The sequence below is a fragment of the Cucumis melo genome, chromosome 7, assembly GCF_025177605.1.
Source record: "Cucumis melo cultivar AY chromosome 7, USDA_Cmelo_AY_1.0, whole genome shotgun sequence".
NCBI lineage: Eukaryota > Viridiplantae > Streptophyta > Magnoliopsida > Cucurbitales > Cucurbitaceae > Cucumis > Cucumis melo.
In genome coordinates, this window is record NC_066863.1 from 28,437,187 (window position 1) to 28,450,364 (window position 13,178).

Consider the following 13,178-nt stretch of genomic DNA (forward strand, 5'->3'; position numbering starts at 1 on the left):
TTACATAAAAATATATTAAAATATTCTAACAAAATGAAAAATCAAAACTTATCACATGACAAATTATGATCGGATAATTTGAAGTCATCGTAAGATAAATGTATTTATGTTACATTGTATATATATTTACTTGCATATATACACTAACCAATCAAATTTAACAAAACTAATCGCTAAAGTATCCTTAAATTAATAATAACAAAGCTTTTTCAAAGCTCCATCGTACATAAACTCCTTTTAAATTTCTAAACGAAAATTTAAACGTAAAACAAGTTTGACAGTGACCTAAAAAACTAAAATAGTAAATCATCTCTATCTTTTGTATTTCCCAGTTTTTATCCAACATATAAACCAATATCTATTCAATCGAAATATTTATGAAAAAAGTAATGCAAACATTAAAAGAATTAGAGATCATTACTTATGTTTTTTTAAAAGGAAAAAAAGTGTAATATTGGTATAGTTTGTAATGTAGACTATTATACTATATGAGGAATATAGTTTCGTTTGTATCTAATTATTGAAGTCAATGACGTAGTTGGTGACTTTAGAAAGGTTATTTAGTGTAAATATTTACTCATTATTGATTTGATCTATCTTTTCTATGACAATGATATTTTATGGTTATTAAAATTTTATAGCTCAATCATGTATTGTAATGCTCCCACTTTTCTACCTCTCTCTCTCTCATCCCTAACATCTATTCAATAAAATATTATCTCAAAACGTTCGTGATAACAATTTTATATTTTTATTATTGTGTCACGATAAATACAAATAATAATAGTGTTTTTCGGTCTATTGAAACTTATCAAATATAGATGATGATAATTTACTATATTTGTAAATATATGTTTTCAGAAGTTTTTTTATTTAAGATAATTTTTCTAAATTACACTAAAGAGTATTCGGATGAAACTTATCTTAGTTTGTGACCCATGTTTAATTTATCTAGTCTATTAGATTTCAAGAGTTACATCAATTTAGTACAAAAGGAAATGTGTGTTTTCTTTTTTCAAAACTTTTTGTTAAAAAAAGTCCAAAATGCATCGAAAAATTAAGAGTTTAGGACAATCATAATTTTTTCTTCTTACTTTGTCTCACCACCTTAAAAAATGGTGTCTTAATCACAACTCATCCTCATGCTTACTAAACGATCATAAAAGACAGAGATAGCTATTTTATTTCATGGTTTAAAAATTGTTGGAAAAAAAGGAAAAAAGTATTTTTTTTTTCCTGATGTTTTTAAAGGCATCTCATTAGAAATTTTTATTGGAAGAGACGATAATTCTTATAGTGTAGTCTATTAAATTTGAAAGATGATTATTTTGTTTAACTCTTAAGCTATTTAAAACCCTTTTTTCAAATCTCATGCACTAAAAAAAATATAACTTTTAAAATTTTTTAGATCAAATCAACGATAATATCAATCTTTAAAGACTAAAAAGTATATCTCTGTTATTATTATTATTATTTACGTTGTTATCATGACGTATGTAATTTATCAAATATTAATAGTCTTTGTCGAGATTTGAAAACTTGAGAAAACAAAATAGTTTTATAAGAGACTAGTAATTAAACATTTAAATCTTTAATTAGAAATTTGGTTTTTAGTTTTTGTTTTTTTTTTTTTTCATTTTGTAAGTCTACATATAGGTGTCATAATTATTTAGAAATTATTGAAACTTTACTTGCAAATATATAATGAATCCTACTCTATGTAAAAAAAATAAAAAAAAATTATTCATCGATGAAAAGTTCATATAGTTCGCAACACAAACAATAATTTATATTTTCATCTCTACTCTACCAATAATAAAGATATAGTGGATCTCTTTGCTTCATGAATTAGCAACATATACACTAAAGACATAAAGAAAATATTGATAGAAAAAGAAGCAAAATAAGTAAAAGATTAGGAGATGATGGAAAATACAATGACAACAATCATATATATATATATATATATATATATATATATATATATATATATGATCGAATTAACCAAATAGATTATAGATTATTTCTCTAAGTGGTTAAGTGTTGTTAGCCATTGGGGTCTATGTTGATATGGCCAATTTACTTTTTTTTTTTTCGATTTTATCAGGTGCCTGTAAAGATCTATTTAGAAGATTCGGTAATTCTCGATAAATTATCGTTTGAAACTACAAAAAAGAATGTAACAATATAATGATTAAGATAAATATCTACATAAATAAATTTCGAAGACTTATGTTATTAAACTCTCGTCTATATAGATCATATTAACCCTTTGTTTGTCTCAAACTTTTTGCTTTTATACTTAAAAGTCTTCTAAGTGAAGTCCTTTATTTGAGCATATAATTTGGAACTATCACTATCCATCATAAATTCTAAACTCTCTCTCAACTAGATATTGACACTCAAAAATAAAACAAGCATGTGATAATTAAACACCATTTAAATTTTGTAAAACATTATTAATTAGAAATATATAAAATATTTAATTACAAATTTGGTTTCATTATATTTGGAAGAAAATTAAAATTTTATTTCTATTTCTTAAATTACCAATTCAATCTAAAAATTTGAGGGAAATAAATTTTAATTATATACCGTTTTATACTATTGATTTGAAATTTAAAATTTAGATTTTATAATACGATAGAACTTCACAAATAATTCATGTGGTTTGATAAAATCCTTATACATAATTCCAACCATGGTTGGTTATTAAGGGTTGTGTTTGGTCCAACGAATTTGGAAGTAGGAGTAAAGAAGTAGAGTGTTGTTTGTTTGGCTGAAGAACTTCGTGGATTCCACCTCTAAAAACACTTCTGTTTTATACATTATCAATTCTTTACATTATGGATTCTAGTTCATAATTCATTAGATGTCATAACTTTCTATTCTTCACTCCGAGCTCTGTCTTAAGAGTTTTACCGAACTATAAAAATGTAATTTTTTTTTCTTTTTCACCAAAAGTTTGATTTGGTTGAAAAAGGAAAAGGAAAAAAAAAAAAACTTTGATTGACAAAAAGAAAAATATATATGTGTGGATGAGTTTCAATGTTGAAGTGTAATAAATGTAAACAAAAGAAGAAAAGCATTAATGATTGGAATGATGAAATGGCATAAAGTTTGTATTCAATGATTGGTCATGAAGGAGAGAGAGAGCCAGCTAATTGCTTCAAACAATTATTCATTTTTTGTGGAATTATTATATATACACTTACATACATACATATTATTCTTTTGTCACATGGAAACAAGAAATTAATGGCATTGGCCTAAATGGGTTGGTTGAAACTTTATAACTTTTTGAATCCATTCATTAATTTCATCTAATTTTCATATATTATTATATTATAAATGAGACCGTTGAGATTGTTTTTTCTTTGAAACGGTTACGACACGATATATATTTTCTTAAATAGTAATTTAGGTTACAATTTTGACCTCTTAAAGATTAAAATTTACGATAAAATTATTCTAAACAGAATCACATGGTTTATAAGAACAAAAATCTAATATTTTTTCAACCGTACAAATATTAAATTTTGAGATATAGTTTAATTACTAAACTACAACAAATATGTTAGTTTTTTTCTTAGGATTTAAACAAATAATGGAAGAGGGAGGGGGAGGAAAAATAATTTTTGTCTTTCACTTATCCCTAGTCGTTTTTAAGCTTCTTGACGGTTGACACGTTTGCTTATTTATTATTATTATTTAAAGTTTTAAAATTTAGGTTTCATTGTTTAATATGAATTATTGAATACTTTTATATATATGGTCCAAATTGAGTTTGACGCGTTGGTATTAGTATAACCTTCATCTCTAGAAGTCATGAAGGTTTTTCAATTTCCACTTCGAACTTATAACAAAAAATACTTCAACATGTTTGAATTTGTTGTTGAGTAATTTGAACTATATCGATAAATAACGAAGACCTTATTTGATGACTATTTCAATATTTTGTTCTTGATTTTTTTTTTCAAAGGTTTTTTAATAAAAACAAAAACTATATATATTTAGTACTTTGTCAATGAAAGACTTGTACTAATGATAGTACTTTTATTAGCAATATAATCTATCCTTGATATGACTTTAAGATTTAAATATCATTTTCACAATATCCACAATTTATTTGCACCGATCTAAAAGGAAATGATGATTTAAATTTTTAAATGTTATGTATTATTTACATTATAATTGTTTGTTGTTAGCATTATAACATTAGTAGTTATTTTATGACCTACCATGTAATAATGTGAAGTGGACAAGTATTCAATTTTATAAGTGAACTTAAACTTCATTGAATCAAAATATGAGATATAATGTCTAAAAACATAATGTATTTTTTTTAATTTACTAGCTACCTTTAACATTTAATAGTAATAATAATAGTAAGTTGACTTTTATTAAAATATTTACATATAAATAACGAATATGAGTATATATATATATATGAGAGAGTTAAGCTTCAATCTTATTAGAAACTATCCCATGTGGTTCATTTACACCAACTCAAGCTACATATTTTCATGGTCTAAAGATACATCTCCATCATTCGAGTTAGGGGACATTACATGGGCCGATACCTATATTATAGGACGATCCCGAGACATCGACAACTCCACCCTTGGAGTTGTAACACAATCCTGAGTTATTGTACAATCTAAGCTTCCTCTTCATCCTCCATATCGTATCCTTTCGCAATGGAATTGGTCCAGTCAACTCATTATCATTGAGCCTTAAATCACTGAGGTTTGTCAAGCCTTGAAAACTTAAAGGGATTGAGCCATTGAAGTGGTTGGCATCAAGATGTAGGACTCTAAGATTGGGCAACCGACCCAAAGAATTGGGGATTGGACCGTGAAAGCCCATATTAGAAAGAATCAAAGTCATTAAGCTCATCATACCATCAAACAAATCACTGGACAAAACACAATCCATCGCATTTCCTTTCAAAATCAAAGCTTCTAAAGAACTCAAAAGCGGGAACGAGGTCGGAAGTGGTGTAGAGATTTGGTTATAACTCAAATCCAAAAGAACAAGTTGTGTAAGACCACTGATAGATTCGGGAATCACTCCAGTCAAACGATTACGACTCAAGTCCAACTTAATCAAAGACTGACACCTAACAATTCCAATTGGAATCGAACCCATCAGAAGATTCTGACTTACGTCAAGTATTCTCAAATTAGACAAGCCCAAACTGGGGAGCAAACCCGTGAGCTTATTCCGACTCAAATCCAACGACCTCAAACCGAGCAACCGGTTTAACCCACCCGGAATCGACCCGTTTAAGTTATTCCCATGAAGATCCAAAACCTTGAGGCGGGTCAAATTGGTCAATTCAGTCGGAATTGGGCCTATAAGCCCATTGTCTCTAAGGACTAAGGTCTGCAACGAAGAACCCAACTGCCCTAAAAAGGAAGGGATAAATTGGGGATTATTAGAGAAGCAACGGTAAAAGAATAGCGTTTTAAGGTGAGGGAGTTTGGTAAGGGAAGGGGAAATGGTGGACCGGGTGGCGTCGCACGTCGGAAAAGCCGTGTCGTCGGAGAGTGAGCCGAAAGACAATGAGACGATGTGGAAGAGATTGTGATTATCGGGCATACATTCAATGCCGTGCCAGCGGCCGCCGCAGACGTCGGGGATTTGGGTGGCCCAGTAGTTTCCGGTGGCGGACATGATGTCATAGACGGCGGATTGTTCGGCGGGGTCGGTACGGACGGCGGCATTGTGGAGGGAGAAGCCGGATTGAGGGCCGTCGATGAGGGCGGAGGGGGCGCCGGAGTCGGAGTCGGGCATGATGACGGTGAAGGAGGCGGAGAGGGAAGAAGGGAAGAGGAGAAGGGTTAAGAGTGTGAGGAAATAAGAGTCGGCCATGGGAAGAGGTCGAAGAAGGGAGAAATGAGGAATTTGAGGGAAATTGGGGGGATGGAGTATTTATAGTTAAAGAAGGTGAGGTTATTTATTGCGTCACGGGAATTTGAGGAGGAATGTTAATTAATATTTGTATTTAAGGAGGTCACGGGTTTTTCGCGTTTGGGCTTTTGGGCTCTTGATGAAGTGGGCTCTCCACGTGGGTCCAACTTTATTTTATTTTATTTTATTCTTTTCTAAACCAATGATAAATCTTCTTTTCTTTTTTTCTTTTTTGTCTAGTTATGTATTACTTTGTTAATTAGCTTTTAGATAGATTAATTTTTATAAATATAACGAAACACCTAAACATTTATGTATAACAAAATCGTGCATCAAGCTGCCGTTTTTTTTTAATGTTTCAGATTTATCCTTTATTTTCATCTTTTTTTTTTCTCTTTTTCTCTTTTTCTCTTTTATTTTTTTTAAATCATGATATTTCTTTTCAATCAATTATTATTATCTTTTGTTAAAAGATTATGCACCAAATATTCATGGCTCTTCCTTGTCCACTGACTGACTCCATGGACAGAACCAATCTTTCCTAATTCATGCGATTAATGTCCAGCCCTATCCATGAATTTCTCATTTCAGGCGGAAGGAATTCCTATTTCATTCTATTAGACGCAGTACCTTGATCCAATCCCAAGGAAGGCTTGAAAAGAGAACTCGACCGCTTCGCTTCGTGCACGCTTTCATCTCACCCTTCTTTCTCCATTCTCGAAAGGTTCAGAGAGGGATTAGGGGACAGACCTAGCGAGTTCCGGCGATCGAGCTTGCTTCATCTAATTCATTCGCCTTTCTACTGAATTCAGCTTCAACAACTTGGGCAGGACGGGTGCCAAGTTATTAGTAGCTAGACAGCTAAGCCAGTAGTAGTTCAGTTCAGGCGTTGTTCTCAAATCTAGTTGACAAAGATAATGTCATTCCTTTCGTACGTGATTACCCAGAATCTGAATAGAATCCCAGGGAATAATCAGAGAGGAGTCTATCTATATGCTTAGCTTTGGTAGATTTCAATCTTTTGCTGCCCCTTTCCGAAAACAAGTCAGTTCTCTTTTTCTATTGCTAGCTAGGGAATCCAGAGAAGCGGAGTTAGCTCGTAGGCTGTTGATTGGGAAGTTGGCATATTTGGTGCACGATCTTAAATAATGATATCGTTGTTCGGTATTGGTAATTTAGATTTGAGTATGGTGTAGTTAAATCTAAATGATGGCTAATCTAAACGATTTGGCTACACGATTAGATTAGGGTACAACATTGTAATCAAATCTAAACGATGAGTGTGTAATCTACCAAATATATTACGTTTGAGGGACCAATTAATGGTCGATTGTAGTCGAATTCTAAACGATTGTGTGTATAAGATCGTCTACCAAATATATTACGCATAAGTGGTCGATTAATCGTCAATTGTAGCCAAATCGGTGGTCATTAATCGTCAATTGTTGCCAAATCTAAACTGTATACAAAGACCGTCTACCAAATATATCACCCGAGAGTAGCCAATTAATCATCGGGGCATTGGGCCAATTAAACGTTGGGTTATTTTTTGTATTTTTCATTATGGATGTTTTTTCGTTTTCGAAATTATTTGATATAAATATTTTTTTTAGATACGGTTGCATCATATTAGAATACATTAATTAAGCTATACTCGAAAAAAACATTAAACTCAAACGGAATTTCGATATTTTTGATCAAACAACAGTACGAAAAGCTCATATCTTTATGGATATATGTTAAGGATGAACCTTAAAAAATTGAATGATGGGGGAGTAGGATGAAGAGGAGGAAGGAGGAAAGATATTCAAAAGAATAAGAGAAGGAGAAGAGAGGAAATATATATATATGGTGATCAGGAAGCTAGTCATGGTAATCCTAGAAAGATTGATATGAGACCAACAAAACTATAAAAAAAAAAAAAAAAGCTAAAATTTGAAAGAATTCTACGTCGTACTGATGTATGAAATACGCATTTCATATATATGAAGATGATTCTTTTTCTTAAGCTGGTAGTTAAATTACTACCACATAAGACTCAGGGTGTAACTAACCTAAGATCTCACTTTAATGTTAATTTTGGATATATGCAGTCGGACTGCATCTATATATCTATAATATAGTCTAAAACTACGCCCAAGAAGAAACGTGCCATAAAATGAAGGAAACAAAGATGCACCTAATGATTTCCTATCTTAAAGTACACAATCCCCACAAGTTTTAAAGGGTGAAGAAAAAAGGTGAAGTCATTACTAATACTAGCATTTGTTACGTGTCAGCAAAGCCACCCTCATGCAACGGAATCCTCTCCAATGGTTGACACCTAACAAAACTTCTTTCTCTTTCTCTTTCCATTCATTCACATTACAAAAACACAAGGAAAATAAACTCCACAAATCCTCAAATCACAATCCACGATCCACAAAAGACAAAAAAAAAAAAAAAAAAAAAAGCAAAAAAAAGGAAAAAGAAAAAGAAAAAAAAACCGCCGGGAAAATGCAGGCGACGGCGAAAAGAATAACCGAAACTCAGGCGGCGGTGGGAGAGAAGAAGGTGAAGGATCTGATGGGGGACAAGAGGCGGCTGGTGGAGGTGCCGTACACCGCCTCTCTTGCTCAAACAATGAACGTTCTAGTTGCCAATCATGTGGTGGCGGTTCCCGTGGCGGCGCCGCCTGGCCATTGGATTGGCGCAGGTGGTTCTATGATCATGGAATCTGATAAGCGGACTGGGGTTCTAAGAAAGCATTATATTGGTATGGTCACCATGCTTGATATCTTGGCTCATATTGCTGGCGATGATCACGATGGCGATGGCGGTCGTGATGATCTGATTGATCTCGAACGGAAGATGGCGGTTCCCGTATCCAATATTATTGGACATAATGTTGAAGGTTTGAGTCTCTGGACTTTGAATCCCAACACCAGGTAAGTGGAATGTTGAAGTTTTATTATTTGTATTTATTGAAATATTATCTTAATTAAGAGGCTACATAATTAATTTATGAAAAAGAAGGTATTAATTCTCAACTTTTGTGTTCTTTTGGGGGTGAATTTCAATTTGGTGTTTGATTCTTTACTTTTTGTACTCTAGATTGTTTATTTATCTACAATTGAAAATATAGCCATCATGTAGAAAATTTAAATTTAAACTACAATCGAGTTTGAGCTTTTGCGGTGTCAGAACCAATTAGAAATGATTTTACTAGGGAATAATAAATAATTTGTTTGCATTTACAACTGATACGATTTGTCTCGATCTGCTCGATCTTATATAGCATATTAGATTGTATGGAGATATTCAGCAAGGGGATCCACCGAGCCCTGGTTCCTGTGGATGGGCAGGTTGAGGAGGCCGTAGGCGTGGAGCTGGTTGAGTCAGCGTCGAGTTATAGAATGCTGACCCAGATGGATGTCTTGAGGTTCCTAAGAGGAAAAGTGGCAGAAATCGAAGGGATTTTGAGGCTAAGTGTGAAGGAAATGGAAGGGATGATGAACGAGAACGTTATGGCAATTACAGATAAAACAAGTGTCATTGAAGCTATCAAGTGCATGAAATCTAGTTTTCTCAATGCAGTTCCCATTGTTGGAAGTACTCAACTCGGCGTCGACCAACAAAGCCACGCACAACTCTTTACCGTAAGTCAAATTTCTTTCCATTCTTGAGTCGTAGGACTTCATAAGGTATCTCACAACCAAAGAAAGAAACATTCGACAAATTACAAGAGAGTAGAAAAGTCAGCACGCAACAGTGGAAGAGTTTATAATATGACCAATAAGCAACTTATTTATTTTATTAAGATTGTGAGATATCTTCATCTTTCTTGACCTAAGATCTCTCATCTCTTTCCAATGTTAGATCTCTGTAGAATCTAATTTGTAAACTATTTTATATTGTAGTCTGATTGTTATATATCTGCAACTCTTGTTTCTATCAGGGAAGAGGAAAAAAACTAGTAGGGACATTCTCGGCAACGGATCTAAGGGGGTGCCATCTAGCGACGCTGCAATCATGGCTACACCAGACAGCGCTAGAGTTCACTGATTTAGTTCGAAAGAGTCCATTGTTGGAAGGGGCAGGGGTAGGGGTGAGAGAGCTGGTCACATGTCGGCCGGAAAGTTCGTTGGAGGAAGTGATGGAGAAGGTATTGTCAAAACACGTGCACAGAGTATGGGTAACTGATGAACATGGTTTGCTGCTTGGGCTAATCTCCCTATCAGATATGATTAGAGTGATAAGGCTTTCACTTCTCTCCAAAATCCAAACCTAATAGTCTTCTCATTCTCTTTATATCATAATATATATATATGTATGTATGTATTTTGATCTTGTGTTCTTTGTTCTATGTTTTGTTTATATTTGGGTTTCCATAAAAGAGCTTGTATGGTAATTTCTTCTTTTCTTTTTTGGTGAACTATTGTTGAGGGGATATATATATATATATATATATATATATATATATATATATATATATTGTACATGCAAAAGTATTCTGCTTTTGTTGGTTCCATAAGTGTTTGTATTCTACAAACAAGATCCACATTTTTTAGTTAGAAAAGGGACAAATAAACAATAGGTTGGAATAGTTATAATAAGGTTCACGTGTACCCTTTGGAATGTCCACCCATTACATCGAATACATTGGAACAATATTTGGCGTTATATTAATTTAATTTATTTATATTGTGAAAATTGTGAAAATTGTGAAAATTGTGAAAGTGTTCTTTTGAATTCTTTTTTTTTATTATTATTATTATTATTAATAATAATAATTATTGATATTGAATATTTGAAAATGTCCAAAATAGTGGGAAACATGTTCACGTGTTACTGAGGTGTCAGGATGATTCCCACCGTACAAAGTTTCTTGTAATATAGTCTCGATTTGGATGTCAATTTTCTTCCTTCTGTTGTGGGGTTTCCTGAGGCCTAAAATCAACGACGTACTATTACTTTATTCTTTTCCCTTTAAAAAAACTCTTTATGAATTCTTTAGTTGTTCCATTTTATAATCATTTCTTTTTTTTGGTTTTCGAGAATCTTACAATAATTATTATAACATCAAATATCTATGACATAGATTATATATATCAAACTTTGATGTTATAATATTCTTGAGGGGTAGTATATTATATAAATTTCAATTTTATTGGTGGCGCATAGTTTTTAGTTCATGTTTTATTTCATCTAGCAAAACATAAGACACCTAAAAGCACATGAAAATAACATTTTATAGATCTTATTAATGAAATGAAAATATAATACATTTCCCACACATATATATGACTCCTAATACAATTTGTAGTTAGTGACCAATCACTCCTTTACCATAATTTATAATGGCAATTCTAAGACTCGAGAATGTTAACCATTCTGCACGTGATAGCATTGCAACAATTTTAAAGTTTAATTTCGGTAGGCAACAATAGACCACCCGCCACACTTCTATTAAAATTAAAAATTTTTAATTTTGTAATATATACTCACTTTGTGTAGTAGCTCATATATTTGGCGACAACAATTTTGTGACATATGACATTGTTATCTATTTATTTTTTGTTTGGTGTGATGAGAGTTATTGCTTCTAAGAGTGAAAGTTGTCGTTACAATCCCACACACATATTCTTTCCTCATACTTTATTCTTACTAAACGTGTGTTTGTCGAGGAAATTTAGGATCAAAGTAATAAACCTCATCTCAACTTGCTTTAATTAATCCTCATGAAATTGAGCCGATCTGTTTTCCATCATCTTCTTTTTTCAATTTATGACATTTTCGTACAAGTCAAAGCAATCTCTTTATAATAAAAGTTTCTATACAAATGTATAGAGAATATTGAAACTAATCTAATTTGTCATTTTTCTTTTGTCACTCTATCACATTGCTTCCATTTTTAGAGAAATCACACACAACTAAATCCCCTCATATTTCTTCTCAAACATTGTTTATATTGAGATATAGAACCTCTCAACTCTCAAGAAAGAAAATGTCGAACTGTTTTGGAACGTGTGAAAATAATTTCAGATATTTTCTTTAGTTATCTATAACAATTTGCTTTTTCCTTAAGCCATCCATTTAACTGGAAAAGTTGAAATAATTAATGAATAGTGGTAGAGATAAAGATGTTATCCAAAAATGGGATAGAAGGAATTTGTTGGGAAGTTGTATACCAACCAATACGAAAGCCACAATCCACAACCAATAGGTAATAGAAAAAGGGAAAGCAACAAAATTTGGCCACATCTAAAAGGTCGACTCTCATAATTGTTCCCACCAATGACACATAAAATTAAACCTTTGTTTATTTTGATTTTTATACTAATATTCATTTTAGTTTATTTTTATATCTCTTCTCAAAACTTCTGAAATAATTATAGAAACAAAGATAATTAATTTGTCACATGGATTTTCTAGTAAGATATATAAGTAAAAGGGTGAAAATCCATACATTAATAATAAAGATAGTTGAGATATTTTTTAAAATATATCCTAAGAGATTGAATTCATTATTTTTAGGTAATGATTGTAAAGAGAAGGGAGAAGGAAAACGGTGAAAAATAGAACATTTTGACAAAATATTTACACTTTATTTATAGTAAATTTTGTTTTTCGTGGTTTTGTTCTATGGATATGGAAGGCACGTATCCAATTTTTCTATTTTTGAAAAAACTTATAGAGAATAGATTTTAAAAATGAAAGAATAAAAACAAAGTTATTATAAAATCCAGCCTTTTTCTTTTAGTTTGATTTTGAAAACAAATGTAGATAGCCAAATACTAAAATAAAGAAATTTATAATTATTTATAAAACACTTTGAATTCAAATTCTTATCTTGATTTTATTTTTTTGAAACAAAATTATATTGGAATTCAGAGTGAGACTTTTAAGAAAAACAAAAAAAATTAAAATAAAAAAGATAAAAATGATGGCATAAGTGAGATTGAAGTAAGCCTATTTACAATTAATTTCAAATAAAAAACCAAAAAAACTCACTTCTTTTTCACTTTTTTTTTTTAGTCAAAATTGCACATGGGATGCATTAATTAAGGGAACGAAAAAGACATATTTTGTTCATGCAAAAGATATTATTTATTAGGAAAAAACTCATTATTTTAACAATTTTCTTTTAAGTCGAGGTTGGATCATCGGTCACTGTAGTTCTAAAACAACAAAAGAACAAAATATTGAATGGAGGATTGAACCAAAACCTCTAAAAATGAAAAACGTACTGATACCACTAAGCTTCGGCTCACATTGACTTC

The 13,178-nt window shown here is 31.6% G+C and overlaps 2 protein-coding genes across 2 annotated transcripts; one reads left to right on the forward strand and one right to left on the reverse strand.

Moving 5' to 3' along the window:
* Positions 1 to 4,446: 4,446 nt before the first annotated feature.
* Positions 4,447 to 5,895, reverse strand: LOC103494686 (protein TOO MANY MOUTHS). Its single transcript, XM_008455988.3, has one exon. It carries the CDS (start codon positions 5,875 to 5,877, stop codon positions 4,558 to 4,560), a length of 1,320 nt encoding a protein of 439 aa, XP_008454210.2. The 5' UTR covers positions 5,878 to 5,895; the 3' UTR covers positions 4,447 to 4,557.
* A 2,424-nt stretch (positions 5,896 to 8,319) lies between these two features.
* LOC103494687 (SNF1-related protein kinase regulatory subunit gamma-like PV42a) lies at positions 8,320 to 10,301 on the forward strand. The gene is made up of 3 exons (XM_008455990.3): positions 8,320 to 8,843; positions 9,194 to 9,554; positions 9,854 to 10,301. The coding sequence occupies exons 1-3, from the start codon at positions 8,413 to 8,415 to the stop codon at positions 10,184 to 10,186; spliced, it is 1,125 nt and encodes a 374-aa protein (XP_008454212.1). The 5' UTR covers positions 8,320 to 8,412; the 3' UTR covers positions 10,187 to 10,301.
* Positions 10,302 to 13,178: the final 2,877 nt, after the last annotated feature.

Excerpts from the sequence above, each read along its gene's own strand:
- LOC103494686 (XM_008455988.3), bottom strand. The coding sequence starts at position 5,877 with ATGGCCGACTCTTATTTCCTCACACTCTTAACCCTTCTCCTCTTCCCT.
- LOC103494687 (XM_008455990.3), top strand. The coding sequence starts at position 8,413 with ATGCAGGCGACGGCGAAAAGAATAACCGAAACTCAGGCGGCGGTGGGA. Across the intron at positions 8,844-9,193 it reads ACTTTGAATCCCAACACCAG|CATATTAGATTGTATGGAGA; the intron begins GTAAGTGGAATG and ends GATCTTATATAG. Across the intron at positions 9,555-9,853 it reads GCCACGCACAACTCTTTACC|GGAAGAGGAAAAAAACTAGT; the intron begins GTAAGTCAAATT and ends TGTTTCTATCAG.